The sequence below is a fragment of the Saccopteryx bilineata genome, chromosome 10 (genome assembly GCF_036850765.1).
Source record: "Saccopteryx bilineata isolate mSacBil1 chromosome 10, mSacBil1_pri_phased_curated, whole genome shotgun sequence".
Lineage (NCBI taxonomy): Eukaryota > Metazoa > Chordata > Mammalia > Chiroptera > Emballonuridae > Saccopteryx > Saccopteryx bilineata.
Window position 1 is genome coordinate 62,497,932 of NC_089499.1, and position 17,273 is coordinate 62,515,204.

General features: G+C 37.9%; 1 protein-coding gene across 1 annotated transcript in view; it reads right to left on the reverse strand.

Moving 5' to 3' along the window:
* The window catches only part of DNAH12 (dynein axonemal heavy chain 12), a 376,621-nt gene that overhangs the window by 215,032 nt on the left and 144,316 nt on the right, over positions 1–17,273 (reverse strand). Inside the window, exons 26-27 of the mRNA XM_066245398.1 lie at positions 891–1,043; positions 7–246 (exon numbers count right to left, since the gene is read on the reverse strand). Of these exons, the coding sequence (XP_066101495.1) occupies positions 7–246; positions 891–1,043 (393 nt within the window). The remainder of the gene's footprint in view (positions 1–6; positions 247–890; positions 1,044–17,273) is intronic.

Here is a 17,273-nt window from a genome sequence, read left to right on the forward strand (position 1 = left end):
TATTACCTTAAGATTGTCTGGCAATTCAGAACGTCCTGCATAGCCAGGATTCATGGTAATAGCTACAAAACAGTTTGGATTGAGTTTAAGTTCTGTCCCTTCAAAAATAAACACGTCCAGCTTCTGTTGAATGGCTCTCTGAATGCAAAGGATCTGTTGAGCTACCACTGACAACACTTCCAACTCAATTCGATTAAATTCATCAAAACAAGCCCAAGCACCAGAAGAAGCCAATCCTTTAAAAAACTAAAAACCAGAAAAGGGGAGATTTTTCTTAGAAAAAGGCATCACTTGTTAAAACAAATATTTAACCTTTTAAGTCAAAATTGAAAATTAAGCTTAATAAAAGCCCCAAGGATATAAACAATGTCTTTGACCCTTATAACCAAGGTTCAAGTATGCTTAATCCACATTCAAATAATGTTTAAGCATGAGTTTGCTTCAGCTTATCCAGTTAGACCTAGCTGTAAGTTTGTAACATTTAAAATGTAACTTCAGCCCTGGCCGGTTGGCTCAGTGGTAGAGCGTCGGCATGGTGTGCAGGAGTCCCGAGTTCGATTCCCGGCCAGGGCACACAGAAGAAGTGCCCATATGCTTCTCCACCCCTCCCTCTCTACTTCCTCTCTGTCTCTCTCTTCCCCTCCTGCAGCCAAGGCTCCATTGGAGCAAAGTTGGCCCAGGCACTGAGGATGGCCCTATGGCCTCTGCCTCAGGCGCTATAATGGCTCTGGTTGCAACAGAGCAACGCCACAGAGGGGCAGAGCATTGCCTCCTGGTGGGCATGCCGGGTGGATCCCGGTTGGGAGCATGCGGGAGTCTGTCTGACTGCCTCCCCATTTCCAACTTCAGAAAAATACAAAAAAATAAAATAAAATAAAATGTAACTTCACCTTTCCCATTGCTAGATAATCTAGCCCATCTGAACAGTTGAACACCACACACTGTACAGCAAGAGCTTTAGCCAAGTCCTTGGTGGTTTCAGTTTTTCCTGTGCCTGCTGGCCCCTCTGGAGCACCTCCAAGGTTTAAATAGAAGGCACCTATCTGAAAAGAAAAATGTATATGAAATGAAATCCATGCTTAAATGGAAAAAAAACTGAGATAATCACTTACAAAATGGATTTAGTTTTAGTTGTAACATCAGAGGAAGAAATACAATTATATGGTTCAGTCCATTTTTAGCACACAATTTTCTAGCTGCACAAAAAATGAGCAGTTTGAAGAGCTCAAAAAAAGTGAAAATGTGTCAAAATCTTATATTTTAACACTTTACATGCATTCCATTTCCTTTAAAAACAAAGAGAATCTAACCTTAAAGTGTTAAAATTTGGTCAGAAAGATTTACATTAGAAGTGGTTGTGGAGATGATTATAGAGTTCATTAATTACAACCTCTTGGCTAGCCTTAAGGAGAGTAAACACCTCGAAATGAATGTTATGAATAGGGGCTCACCAGTTGGAAGAGAAACAAATGACCTATTATATAATTTTATCTATGATTCACCTTGGCCATTGATCCTGATTCTCTTGGTATGTTCTCCACTCCCATAACACTGTTCTATACTTCTCTTACCAGTGGTATTGCTTTCTACCTTGCATTACAGTTAATTATGTACATTCCCCACTTTTAACTAGAATTTTAAGTTCAATAAGTGCAACATCAACAATATCTGACTACTTTTTGGGTTCCCACAACGACTAGAACAGTGGCTGAACTTTTTAGAAGCATATAGACTACAGTCAACACTCTACTGAGGGTTTTGGGTATTTTTCACAAAAAACACTAAGACTTTGTGAAACTTAACTCCTTTTAGGAAAAATACGGTTAAGAAACACAAGGTTGTACATATGGGGAAGCAGAAGGTTCATTGGAATTAAGTACTTCTACTTAATTTTGAGAACCTAAAACTGCTCTTTAAAAATTCTATTTTTAAAATAAGTAATAAACCTATGAAAATCATAAATAAATTTACATTACTAAAGTAAAACAATAGACATCTAAATAAAGGCAATATCAATTAATTTTATCTATCTTAAATTTATGACCAATGCTACACTGTCAATGTCCATTAATTTTATTGCTAAAAAATCTCTCCCTTTACTATTTTTAAATTTTATTTAGAAAATTAACTTTAACAGGGTGACATTGATTAATAAGAGTACATAGGTTTCAAGTAAACATTTCTATAGCACTTGAACTGTTGGTTATGTTGCATACCCATCATCCAAAGTCAAATCATTTTCTGTCACCTTATATTTGTCCTTCTTTATACCCTTCCTCATCCCTCTCCCCCCTATTTTCTCCCCCCAGTAACCAATTCACTTTTATCTATGTCCATGAGTCTCAATTTTATATCCCACCTATGTATGAAATCATACAGTTCTTAGCTTTTTCTGATTTACTTATTTCACTCAGTATAATTTTCTAAAGGTCCATCCATCTTGTTGTAAATGTCACTATGTCATCATTTCTTATGGATGAATAGTATTCCATTGTATATATGTACCATATCTTTTTTAGACAATTTTCTATCGAGGGACATTTTGGTTGTTTCCATGTCTTGGCCACTGTGAATAATGCTGTGATGAACATAGGGGTGCATATGTCTTTACATACCAATGTTTTTTTAATTTTGGGGGTAGACACCCAGTAGAGGAGTTGCTGGGTCATATGGTAATTATATTCTTAATTTTTTTAGGAACTACTATACTTTCTTCCATAATGGTGTTACTAATTTGCTTCCCTACCAGTAGTAAATGAGGTTGCTTTCAGCAGGTGTTGCTATATAACAAGTTTTAGCTCTCTGAAGTTCCTAGTATGTCCTCCACTGAGATGTTGCTGGCACAATGATATAGGCAGGGCCACAGTTGTGTTGGTGGGTGGGATGTTGGTGAAAGCTTTATGGCTTTGGCTTTACAGCTTTCACTTTACATCTCTAGCAATGGTGATCTCAGACTTTGGGTTCTCCTCTTCATGTCTCCACAGACCTGGGAAGCAGATGTGGAGCACCTCTGTTCTTCAGGGGAGACAGTGGCTCTGGAAGATAGCTGTGGCATTTGTCTCTGCCACTCTCCTTACTGCAAGGTGAAGGAGGCAAGATCTTGGAGGCTGGGCTGCACTTTAGCTTTCTCTGTCTCTGCTGAGTGTGGGCTTCAGGCAGACTGTGGGAACACCAGCCATGAGCCTGTGCTCTGGCCACTTTGGTTTATCTCCCCCTCTTCCCCTCTATATCACTGCTCCCCCTGGCAGAAGGAGACCCAACCACTCTGGGTTTCCCTCTCTATACCCCTCATTAAATCCAGAGAACCCAAGCTTCCCTCTTCCCCATAGTCCAGCAGAGGAAAAAAAAAAAAAAACAGTCACTTCAGGTTGTCTCTTCCCAAGCACTGACCACAAACAAGTTTTATCTTATGCCCCCTTTTTCACCCCATCCCACCTTTAGTCCATTCAGTGCACAGATTTTCAGGCATGCCTGCGATCCCAGCTGGGTTTCCTTCACTGCATTATAGTTGTTCAATTTGTTGACATTTCAAGGGGAGAGATCAGGATTATCTCTCATGTTGCCATTAATTTGATATCATCTACCTTTACTATTTCAAGAAAATGCTTACAAATGTGTTCCTTTTATTATGTATAGTATGCACACTAGGAGACTTCTTTCATTTTTTTTTTAATTTATTTATTTATTTACAGAGACAGAGAGAGAGTCAGTGAGAGGGATAGGCAGGACAGACAGACAGGAACGGAGAGATGAGAAGCATCAATCATTAGTTTTTCGTTGCGTATTGCGACATTTTAGTAGTTCATTGAATGCTTTCTCATATATGCCTTGACCGTGGGGCTACAGCAGACTGAGTAACCCCTTGCTCGAGCCAGCGACCTTGGGTCCAAGGTGGTGAGAGTTTTTGCTCTAACCAGATGAGCCTGTGCACAAGTTGGCAACCTCGGGTCTCGAACCTGTGTCCTCCGCATCCCAGTCCGACACTCTATCCACTGCGCCACCGCCTGGTCAGGCCTTTCATTTTTTTTTAATAAATTTTTATTAATGGTAATGGGATGACATTAATAAATCAGGGTACATATATTCAAAGAAAACATGTCTAGGTTATTTTGTCATTAAATTGTGTTGCATACCCCTCACCCAAAGTCAGATTGTCCTCCGCCACCCTCTATCTAGTTCTCTGTGCCCCTCCCCCTCCCCCTAACTCTCTCCCTCCCTCCCTCCCTCCCATGTCCTCCCTCCCCCCACTCCTGGTAACCACCACACTCTTGTCCATGTCTCTTAGTCTCGTTTTTATGTTCCACCAATGTATGGAATCACGTAGTTCTTGTTTTTTTCTGATTTACTTATTTCACTCCGTATAATGTTATCAAGATCCCACCATTTTGCTGTAAATGATCTGATGTCATCATTTCTTATGGCTGAGTAGTATTCCATAGTGTATATGTGCCACATCTTCTTTATCCAGTCTTCTATTGAAGGGCTTTTTGGTTGTTTCCATGTCTTGGCCACTGTGAACAGTGCTGCAATGAACATGGGGCTACATGTGTCTTTACGTATCAATGTTTCTGAGGTTTTGGGGTATATACCCAGTAGAGGGATTGCTGGGTCATAAGGTAGTTCTATTTGCAGTTTTTTGAGGAACCACCATACTTTCCTCCATAATGGTTGTACTACTTTACAGTCCCACCAACAGTGAATGAGGGTTCCTTTTTCTCCACAGCCTCTCCAACATTTGCTATTACCCATCTTGTTGATAATAGCTAATCTAACAGGGGTGAGGTGGTATCTCATTGTAGTTTTGATTTGCATTTCTCTAATAGCTAATGAAGCTGAGCATCTTTTCATATATCTGTTGGCCATTTGTATCTCTTCCTGGGAGAAGTGTCTGTTCATGTCCTCTTCCCATTTTTTTATTGGATTGTTTGTTTGTTTGTTGTTGAGTTTTATGAGTTCTTTGTATATTTTGGATATTAGGCCCTTATCTGAGCTGTTGTTTGAAAATATCATTTCCCATTTAGTTGGCTGTCTGTTTATTTTGATATCAGTTTCTCTTGCTGAGCAAAAACTTTTAATTCTGATGTAGTCCCATTCATTTATCTTTGCCTTCACTTCTCTTGCCTGTGGAGTCAAATTCATAAAATGCTCTTTAAAACCCAGGTCCATGAGTTGAGTACCTATGTATTCTTCTATGTACTTAATTGTTTCAGGTCTTATGTTTAGATCTTTGATCCATTTTGAGTTAATGTTAGTACAGGGGGACAAACTGTAGTCCAGTTTCATTCTTCTGCATGTGGCTTTCCAGTTTTCCCAGCACCATTTATTGAAGAGGCTTTCTTTTCTCCATTGTGTGTTGTTGGCCCCTTTATCAAAAATTATTTGACTATATATATATATATGGTTTTATTTCTGGACTTTCTATTCTGTTCCATTGGTCTGAGTGTCTATTTCTCTGCCAATACCATGCTGTTTTGATTATCGTGGCCCTATAATATAGTTTAAAGTCAGGTATTGTTATGCCCCCAGCTTCATTCTTTTTCCTTAGGATTGTTTTGGCTATTCGGGGTTTTTTATAGTTCCATATAAATCTGATGATTTTTTGTTCCATTTCTTTAAAAAATCTCATAGGAATTTTGATGGGAATTGCATTAAATTTCTATATTGCTTTGGGTAATATGGCCATTTTGATTATATCTATTCTTCCTATCCAAGAACAAGGAATATTTTTCCATCTCATTGTATCTTTTTTGATTTCCCTTAACAATGCTTTGTAATTTTCATTATATAGGTCCTTTACATTCTTTGTTATGTTTATTCCTAGGTATTTTATTTTTTTTGTTGCAATCGTGAAGGGGATTATTTTTTTCAGTTCGTTTTCTAATATTTCATTGTTGGCATATAGAAAGGCTATGGACTTTTGTATGTTAATTTTGTATCCTGCGACCTTACTGTATTGGTTTATTGTTTCTAATAATCTTTTTGTGGAGTCCTTCGGGTTTTCGATGTATAGGATCATATCATCAGCAAAAAGTGATAGCTTTACTTCTTCTTTTCCGATATGGATGCCTTTTATTTCTTTGTCTTGTCTGATTGCTCTGGCCAGAACTTCTAGCACCACGTTGAATAAGAGTGGAGAGAGTGGACAACCCTGTCTTGTTCCTGATTTAAGGGAGAAAGTCCTCAGTTTTATGCCGTTTAATAGGATGTTGGCTGATGGTTTATCATATATGGCCTTTATCATGTTGAGATATTTTCCTTCTATACCCATTTTGTTGAGAGTCTTAAACATAAAATTGTGTTGTATTTTATCAAAAGCCTTTTCTGCATCTATTGATAAGATCATGTGGTTTTTGTTCTTTGTTTTGTTGATATGGTGTATTACGTTAACTGTTTTGCGTATGTTGAACCATCCTTGAGATTCTGGGATGAATCCCACTTGATCATGATGTATTATTTTTTTAATATGTTGTTGTATTCGGTTTGCCAGTATTTTGTTTAGTATTTTAGCATCTGTATTCATTAGAGATATTGGTCTGTAGTTTTCTTTCTTTGTGCCATCCTTGCCAGGTTTTGGTATGAGGGTTATGTTGGCCTCATAAAATGTGTTTGGAAGTATTGCTTCTTCTTCAATTTTTTGGAAGACTTTGAGTAGAATAGGAACCAAGTCTTCTTTGAATGTTTGATAGAATTCACTAGTATAACCGTCTGGGCCTGGACTTTTATTTTTGGGGAGGTTTTTAATAGTTTTTTCTATTTCCTCCCTGCTGATTGGTCTGTTTAGGCTTTCTACTTCTTCATGACTCAGTCTAGGAAGGTTGTATTGTTCTAGGAATTTATCCATTTCTTCTAGATTGTTGTATTTGGTGGCATATAATTTTTCAGAGTATTCTACAATAATTCTTTGTATATCTATGATGTCTGTGGTGATCTCTCCTCTTTCATTTTGGATTTTATTTATTTGAGTCCTGTGCCTTTTTTCCTTGGTGAGTCTTGCCAAGGGTTTGTCAATTTTGTTGATCTTTTCAAAGAACCAGCTCCTTGTTTTATTGATTTTTTCTATAGTTTTTCTGTTCTCTATTTCATTTATTTCTGCTCTGATTTTTATTATCTCCTTTCTTCGGCTGGTTTTCGGTTGTCTTTGTTCTTCTTTTTCTAGTTCCTTAAGGTGTGAAGTTAAGTGGTTTACTTCGGCTCTCTCTTGTTTGTTCATATAGGCCTGAAGTGATATGAACTTTCCTCTTATTACTGCTTTTGCTGCATCCCAGAGATTCTGATATGTCGTATTTTCATTTCATTTGTCTGTATATATCTTTTGATCTTTGCGCTTATTTCTTCTTTGACCCATTCATTTTTTAGAAGTATGTTGTTTAGTTTCCACATTTTTGTGGGTTTTTCCCCCTCTTTTTTGCAGTTGAATTCTAGTTTCAAGGCTTTATGATCAGAAAATATGCTTGGTACAATTTCAATTTTTCTAAATTTGCTGATATTGTCTTTGTGGCCCAACATATGGTCAATTCTTGAGAATGTTCCATGTACACTAGAGAAAAATGTATACTCTGTCGCTTTGGGATGAAGTGTCCTATAGATGTCTATCATATCCAGGTGTTCTAGTATTTCATTTAAGGCCACTATATCTTTATTGATTCTCTGTTTGGATGACCGATCTAGAGCCATCAGCGGTGTATTGAGGTCTCCAAGTATGATTGTATTTTTGTTAGTTTTTGTTTTAAGGTCAATAAGTAGCTGTCTTATATATTTTGGTGCTCCTTGGTTTGGTGCATATATATTAAGGATTGTTATGTCTTCTTGATTCAACTTCCCCTTAATCATTATGAAATGACCATTTTTGTCTCTGAGTACTTTTTCTGTCTTGTAGTCAGCATTAATAGATATGAGTATTGCTACACCTGCTTTTTTTTGGGTGTTGTTTGCTTGGAGTATTGTTTTCCAGCCTTTCACTTTGAATTTGTTTTTATCCTTGTTGCTTAGATGTGTTTCTTGTAAGCAGCATATAGTTGGATTTTCTTTTTTAATCCATTCTGCTACTCTGTGTCTTTTTATTGGTAAGTTTAATCCATTTACATTTAGTGTAATTATTGACACTTGTGGGTTCCCTACTGCCATTTTATAAATTGCTTTCTGTTAGTTTTGTACCTTGTTTGATTCTTCTCTTTTGTTTTTCTATCATTTGTTTTTGTTTGATGGTGTTCCATACTTCTTTCCTCTGTTGCTACCTTTTTTAAGTCAAGTGTTTTTGTGGTGGTTTTTTCAAGGGTGGTTACCATTAAGTAATGAAAAGGGTACCTACCATATTCATTGTAGTACCCTATCTTATGAGTATTTCTGCACTTCATCGTCCTTTGCTACTGTTAATCTCCATCCTCTCCCCCCTTTTTTTCCTTTGTTGTCACAGTTTAAATTTGGTTTTATTGTGTTCTTGGTGGAGCTGTTACTTGTGGTGGTGTTTTCTTTTGTTCTTTGAATCTGGTTAGAAAACCCCCTTTAGTATTTCCTGGAGTGGGGGCTTTCTGCTGATAAATTCTCTCATCTTTTCTGTATTTGTGAATGTTTTTATATCTCCTTCATACTTGAAGGATAGCTTTGATGGGTATAGTATTCTTGGCTGAAAGTTCCTCTCTTTCAGGGCTTTAAATATTGGGGTCCACTCTCTTCTAGCTTGTAGAGTTTCTGCTGAGAAATCTGATGATAATCTTATAGGCCTTCCTTTATATGTTGTACTCTTCTTTTCCCTGGCTGCCTTGAGAATTTTTTCTTTGTCATTGGTTTGTGTCATCTTTATTATGATGTGCCTTGGAGTGGGTTTGTTGTGGTTAAGAAAACTCGGTGTTCTGTTTGCTTCTTGAATTTGAGGCTTTAGTTCTTTCCACAGGCTTGGGAAGTTCTCGTCTATTATTTGTTTGAGTATATTCTCCATTCCATTTTCTTTCTCTTCTCCCTCTGATATACCTATTATTCTTATGTTATTCTTTCTGATGGAGTCAGACAATTCCTGTAGGGCTTTCTTGTTTTTTATTATTTTTGAGTCTCTTTCTTCTTCTCTCTGTTATGCCTCAAGTTGTTTGTCTTCTATATCACTAATCCTATCTTCAATCTGGGCTGTTCTGTTAGCTAAGCTTGTTACCTCGTTTTTCAGCTCGTGAATTGAGTTTTTCATTTCTGTTTGATTTGTTTTTATAGTTTCAATTTCCTTGGTAATATATTCTTTGTGTTCATTGAGTTGTTTTCTGATCTCCCTAAATTGCCTTTCTGTGTTTTCTTGTATATCTCTGAGTATTTTTAAGATTTCTATTTTAAATTCTCTGTCATTTAGCTCCAAGGCTTCCAATATGTTAAGTCTTTTCTCCATAGATTTTTTCACATCTATTTGTGTTACCTCTCTTTCTTTTGTATCCATAATATTTGATTTCCTCTTTTTTATTGGCATCTGAGGGTGGTCTTGTTGATAGCACACAGGCACACTCCCTCCGCGGCTTGAATGAACAACCTCCACACCTTTGTCTCTCAGATTCAAGTGATAACAGTCCTTTTGCTTTTAGTTTGTGTGGAACTCTGGACTGCTCCGAGGATAAATTTTTCTGTTTCTAGTTGATAAATTTGTTGTGATTTTGGGGAGAACTGTCGGACGCGCTGCTCACGGCGCCATTTCCGTGACGTCACTTTACTTCTTTCATTTTTAATCTAGTGTTATATACAGGTGTTCAATGTGCTTCTGATTTTACAACTTAAAGTTGTTGGTTTCCACTTTACAAGTATTCACAGCTTTTTATCTCACTGAGATCCCAGATAGGACATAGAAGCTTGGTATTCATTTACTCAACAAATAGAGAGTAATTATGTACTTGTTTACCACTAGAATAGGAAATAAGACAGACATGGTCCCTGGCATCAGGTAGCTTTCTGAGAAATTAGGAGGGTTTGGAGAAATATTTTATTGTAAATGCATTAGCACCCTATCCAAATTCTCTTTACTGGCCCTCACACCTATCCCTCAATTGATGTGAGTGTCAGCTACAAATAGCTCCCAACTATTCTTTTCTCATGAAAATTGTTCTTAACAAATGTAAGCTACTTTGCTAGCAAATACCTGAAATCTCATTTACACCCTAACCACAAGGGTGACCCATAGCCAATAACTATGAAGGGATATAAAAGCCAGACAGAGGAGCTCAGGAAGATGGCAGGCAGACGCACAGACTCCCAGCTCACACCACCAAACTAGATTACAAACTAATTTAGGAACAATCAGCATGAAAAACAAACTCTGGACTACAAGAACAGCTCTCAAAAACCAAGGAGCGGCCCTGGCCGGTTGGCTCAGCGGTAGAGCATCGGACTGGCGTGCGGGGGACCCGGGTTCAATTCCCAGCCAGGGCACATAGGAGAAGCACCCATTTGCTTCTCCACCCCTGCCCCCCCTTCCTCTCTGTCTCTCTATTCCCCTCCTGCAGCCAAGGCTCCATTGGAGCAAAGATGGCCCGGGTGCTGGGGATGGCTCCTTGGCCTCTGCCCCAGGCACTAGAGTGGCTCTGGTCACAGCACAGCAACGCCCTGGAGGGGCAGAGCATCGCCCCCTGGTGGGCAGAGCGTTGCCCCTGGTGGGCGTGCCGGGTGGATCCCGGTTGTGCGCATGTGGGAGTCTGTCTGACTGTCTCTCCCCGTTTCCAGCTTCAGAAAAATACAAAAATACAAAACAAACAAACAAACAAAACCAAGGAGCAAAGAATAAGCCACAACAAACCTGGTAGGGAGCGCCTGAATCTCCCCTGCTTACAGGAACAGAGGAGGGGGGTGAGGCTAAGAGCCCAGAAGGGCTCTCACTCCAAGGAAAAGAGCAGAAAATAAGGCTCACAGTCACTTGCCTGGCGACCAGGGAATGAGGTGTGTTGAAAGGGCCGGCTTATCTTCCAAAAAGAAAGGGGAGAGAGAGAGACAGATGGTGAGGGGCAGAGGAATGCAGGAGACAACCTGAGAAGCTGACTCATCCAGTGCTGGAGGCAGCCAAAGCTGGGGGAGGGGCTGATCCTTCCACAAAACAAAAGACTAAAGTGCTTCCGGGTCACAGATCTCTAGACATCTCTCCAGCTCCAATCAGCACAACAAGACACAGCTGAAAACAAGAAGTGGGGAGGATGGGCAGTAACTCAGGTCTTTATGGAGATCTGAGATACACCCTCCCCCTACTGAAGCTGAGAAAACACCCTGCCCCCAGAGAGAGAAACTGGCAGAAGAGGCCTTCAGAGTCTCAGGTTACACCCACCACATTCCTGGATACAGTGTCAAATAAGCCCCCTGCTGAGATCAGTAAACAAGACTATCATCTATTAAGAAAACAAACAAATCAAGACTTCAAAGTGGCCCAACTGAAAGTGGATTACAAATAATAGCTGATGCCAACCTAAGAAGACCTAGAAACAACACAATTGAAAACTAGAGGCAGACAACACCAAGCCTAGACTCAACCAGCTCTACAAACAAAACACCTAAATACACAGACATAATGAGAAGACAGAGGAGTGCAATCCAAATTAAAACACAAGAGAAACCTCCAGGAAATGAACTGAGTGATATGAAAATAACCAAATTTCCAGATGTGGAGTTCAAAATAATGATTGTAAGGATGCTTAGGGATCTTAAAACAACAATGGATGGTCATTACGAACACCTAAATAAAGAAATAGCAAGTATAAAAATGATATTGAAATATTGAAAAAGTTGGAGGTGACAAATACAATATCAGAAATGAAGACCACAATGGAAGGAATTAAAAACAGGATGGATGGAGCTGAGGATCGAATCAGTGAGTTGGAGGAGAAGAATGAAAGCAGAGAAGAAAAGAAAAAGAGACTCAAAAAGTCTGAGGAAACTATTAGAGAGCTCTGTGACAACATGAAGAGAAATAACATCTGCATCATAGGGGTTCCTGAAGAAGAAGAGAAAGAACAAGGGGTAGAGACTTTGTTCAATCATATCATAGCTGAAAACTTCCCTAAATTAATGCAGCAGAAACTCTCACAAGTTCAAGAAACACAGAGAACTCCATTAAAGAGAAACCCAGAGAAACCTACACCAAGACACATCATAATTAAAATACCAAAGCTAAGTGATAAAGAGAAAATATTAAAAGCTGCTAGAGAAAAAACGGTTATCACCTACAAAGAAGCCCTCATAAGGATGACATCAGACTTCTCAACAGAAACACTTGAGGCCAGAAAGTAATGGCAAGAACTATTGAAAGAATTCAGAACAAGAACCTACAACCAAGACTACTTTATCCAGCAAGGCTATCATTTAAAATTGAAGGAGAAATAAAAAGCTTCCCAAACAAAAAAAATACTCAAGGAATTCATTACAACCAAACCAATGCTGCAGGAACTGTTAAGGGGCCTGTTGTAAACAGATCAAAGTGGGAAGATAAAGACCACTATATAATGATAAAGGGAGCAATCCAACAGGAAGATATAACTATTATAAATATCTATGCACCTAATATAGGAGCACCTAAATATATAAAGCAGATTTTGATAGATATAAAAGTCAAGATCAACAGCAATACTGTAATAGTAGGGGATTTCAGTACTCCACTAACATCACTAGATAGATCCTCAAGAAAGAAAATTAACAAAGAAACAGCAGACTTAAAGGACACATTAGATCAACTGGATTTAATAGATATCTTCAGAAGCTTTCACCCCAAAGCAGCAGAATAGACATTCTTTTCAAGTGCTCATGGTACATTCTCTAGGATAGACCACATGTTAGGGCACAAAAGTGGTCTCAATAAATTTAAGAAGATTGAAATTATATCGAGCACTTTCTCTGATCACAATGGCATGAAACTAGAAAACAACCACAACAGAAAAATTCAAAAATTCTCAAACACATGGAAACTAAATAGCAGGTTGTTAAATAACGAATGGATTAAGAATGAGATCAAAGACAAAACAAAAAAATTCCTAGAAACGAATGATAATGAGCATACAACAACGCAAAATTTATGTGACACAGCAAAAGCAGTACTGAGAGGGAAGTTCACAGCACTACAGGCACACTTTAAGAAGCTAGAAAAAGCTCAAATAAACAACTTATCCCTGCATCTAAAAGAACTAGAAAAAGAACAGCAAGTAAAGCCCAAATGTAATAGAAGGAAGAAAATAATAAAGATCAGAGCAGAAATAAATGACATAGAGCAGCGGTTCTCAACCTGTGGGTCGCGACCCTGGCGGGGGTCGAACGACCAAAACACAGGGATCGCCTAAAGCCATCGGAAAATACATATTTATTATACAATACATTTTTAAATAAAATATGTATTTCTGATGGTTTTAGGCGACCCCTGTGTTTTGGTCATTTGACCTCCGCCGGGGTTGCAACCCACAAGTTGAAAACCACTGACATAGAGGCTAGAGAAACAATACACAGGATCAATGAAACTAGGAGCTGGTTCTTTGAAAAGGTAAACAAGACTGGTGAGTCTTTAACCAGACTCACCAAGAAAAAAAGAGAGAGGACTCAAATAAATAAAATTATAAATGAGAGTGGAGAAAGAACTGACACAACAGAAATACAAAATATTGTAAGAAAATACTATGAAGAACTGTATGTCAAAAAACTAGACGATCTAGATGAAATGTACAAATTCCTCCAACATACAATCTTCCAAAAATCAATCTGGAAGAATCAGAAAATCTAAACAGACCGATTACAACAAATGAGATTGAAACAGTTATCAAAAAAACTCCCAACAAAGAAAAATCCTGGGCCTGATGGCTTCACAAGTGAATTCTACCAAATATTCAAAGAACTAAGTCCTATCCTTCTCAAGCTACTTCAAAAAATTCAAGAGGAAGGAAGACTTCCAAGCTCCTTTTATGAGGCAAGCATAATTCTGATTCAAAAATCAGGCAAAGACAACACAAAGAAAGAAAATTATAGGCCAAAATCCCTGATGAATATAGATGCTAAAATCCTCAACAAAATATTAGCAAACCAGACCCAACAATATATGGAAAAAATCATATACCATGATCAAGTGGGATTTATTCTGGGGAGGAAAGGCTGGTACATTATTTGCAAATCAATCAATGTGATTCATCACATAAACAAAATAAAGGATAAAAGTCACATGATAATTTCAATAGATGCAGAAAAAGCATTTGATAAAATCCAGCACCTATTCATGATCAAAACTCTCAGCAAAGTGGGAATACAGGGAACATACCTCAACATGATAAAAGCCATCTATGAGAAACCCACAGCCAACATCATACTCAATGGACAAAAATTAAAAGCAATCCCCTTAAGATCAGGAATAAGGCAGGGGCGCCCCCTTTCACCACTCTTATTCAACATAGTCCTGGAAGTCCTAGCCACAGCAATCAGACAAGAAGAAGAAATAAAAGGCATTCAAGTTGGAAAAGAAGTAAAACTATCATTATTTGCAGATGATAAGATATTGTATTTAGAAAACCCTAAAGTCAGTCAAAAAACTACTAGACCTGATAAATGAATTCAGCAAAGTGGCAGGATATAAAATTAATACTCAGAAATCAGAGGCATTTTTATACACCAACAATGAACAGTCAGAAAGAGAAATTAAGGAAACAATACCCTTACCAAAGAAATAAAGTACCTAGGAGTAAATTTAACCAAGAAGACTAAAGACTTATACTCAGACTTTATAATTTTAAAACATTGATAAAAGAAATCAAGGAAGATACAAACAAGTGGAAGTATATACTGTGCTAATTAATGGTTAGGAAGAATAAACATAATTAAAATGTCTATATTACCCAAAGCAATCTATAAATTCAATGCAATACCAATTAAGATACCAATTACATACTTTAAAGATATATATCATGTATTCCTAAAATTTATATGGAACCAAAAAGCCTCAGCAATCTTAAAAAAGAAGAATAAAGTGGGAGGTATCACACTTCCTGATATCAAGTTATAATACAAGGCCATTATACTCAAAACAGCCTGGTACTGGCATAAGAACAGGCATATAGATCAATGGAACAAAACAGAGAACCCAGAAATAAACCCACAGTTCTATGGACAACTGATATTTGACAAAGGAGGTAAGGAAATACAATGAAGTAAAGACAGCCTCTTTAACAAATGATGTTGGGAAAACTGGACAGCTACCTGCAAAAAAATGAAACTAGACCACCAACTTATACCATTCACAAAAATAAACTCAAAATGGATAAAAGACTTAAATGTAAGCCATGAAACCATAAGCATCTTAGAAGAAAACATAGGCAGTAAGCTCTCTGACATCTCTCGCAGCAATGTATTTGCCGATTTATCTCCACGGGCAAGTGAAATAAAAGACAGGATAAACAAATGGGGCTATATCAAACTAAAAAGCTTTTGCACAGCCAAAGACAATAAGAACAGAATAATAAGACAAGCCACACAATGGGAGAACATATTTGACAATACGTTTGATAAAGGGTTAATAACCAAAATTTATAAAGAACTTGTAAATCTCAACACCAGGAAGACAAACAATCCAATCAAAAAATGGGAAAAAGAAATGAATAGACATTTCTCCAAAAAGGACATACAGATGGCCAATAGGCATATGAAAAAATGCTCAACATCACTAATCATTAGAGAAATGCAAATTAAAACCACAATGAGATATCACCTCACACCAGTCAGAATGGCACTCATCAACAAAACAACACAGAATAAGTGCTGGCAAGGATGTGGAGAAAAGGGAACCCTCCTACACTGCTGGTGGGAATGAAGACTGGTGCAGCCACTGTGGAAAACAGTATGGAGGTTCCTCAAAAAATTAAAAATCTACTGAAGAAGCCACACAGAGACTGCTTAGTGTATCCCAAGGTTCTCTTTACCATGCCACAGTCGCAGAGCTCCAGGGAAAAGCAACCTGGTCTCAACTCTCCAGGCAGAGGAGAACAGAAGCTCCATATCCACGCATGCTGCAAATGGCTTTTCCAGTCTACCTAAATCTTTACCAGCTAGAAGCAGCGGTCATTTTGACTTGGACATGAGCTGCAAAGTATAGAATGGTGACAACAATTCCAGTGCCATGCGGACTTTCCCTGTGTGGACTTTTCCTGGACTCCTGCTCCCTGTGACAGCTCCTAACAGACTGAACTGTGGTTGGGTTGCATTTTTCAGGGATTTGGCATGGTGATGGGGCCAATTTGGACTTGGTGAACATGTTAAGGACACTACTCTTTTATGGATTCTTGCTGTATTGGCCAAGAGTTTGCTTAAAAGCTTTTAATCACTGTAAAAAAAATAGAAGACTGGATAAAGAAGATGGGGCACATATACACCATGGTATACTATTCAGCTAGAAGAAATGATGACATCGGATCACTTACAGTAACATGGATGGACCTTGATAACATTATATGGAGTGAAATAAATAAATCAGAAAAAAACTAAGAAGTATATGAATCCATACATAGATGGGACATAAAAATGAGACTCAGAAACATGGACAAGAATGTGATGGTAACGTGGGTGGGGGGTGGGGTGAGGGGAGGAGCACAAAGAAAACCAGATAGAAGGTGACGGCGGACAATTTGACTTTGGGTGAGGGGTATGCAACATAATCAAATGTCAAAATAATCTGGAGATGTTTTCTCTGAACATATGTACCCTGATTTATCTATGTCACTGCATTAAAATCAATAATAAAAAAATTAAAAAATAAAAGCCAGACAGATACCTTTGTCTTAAAGTGAAATAGCTTTGTGAGATCAGGCTAAGGATATATATCCAATAAAGTCATATCTCTCCTTAACTTTTCCCCTGCTTTCCTCATTTTCTTATGGTTTTTGCTGAGAGCATTCCCTACTAAATCATTTTTCCAAGAATCCCCATTCATCTCTGCTTCTAGAAAACTCATTCAAAACACTTAAATTTTACTTACTCAGTATGGGTGGACTGGTTTTTCTTGACACTCTTCCTCAATTTCCAAGTAAGGTGGCCAGATTTAGAAATTTTAAATATAGGATGCCTAGTTAAACTTGAATTTCTGATAAACAATGAATAAATATGTCCCATGCAATATTTGTGACATAATTATACTAAACATTTATTCATTGTTTATTTCAATTCGAATTTACCCAGGAGTTTGTGTATTTTATCTGGCAACCCTAACCCCAATCATTTTTACATTCATAACTATCTTCCATAGTTTCCCAACAAACACAGACCTCAGCACCAACCCTCTACATTTCAGCTTTCTCCCTCCCATTCAA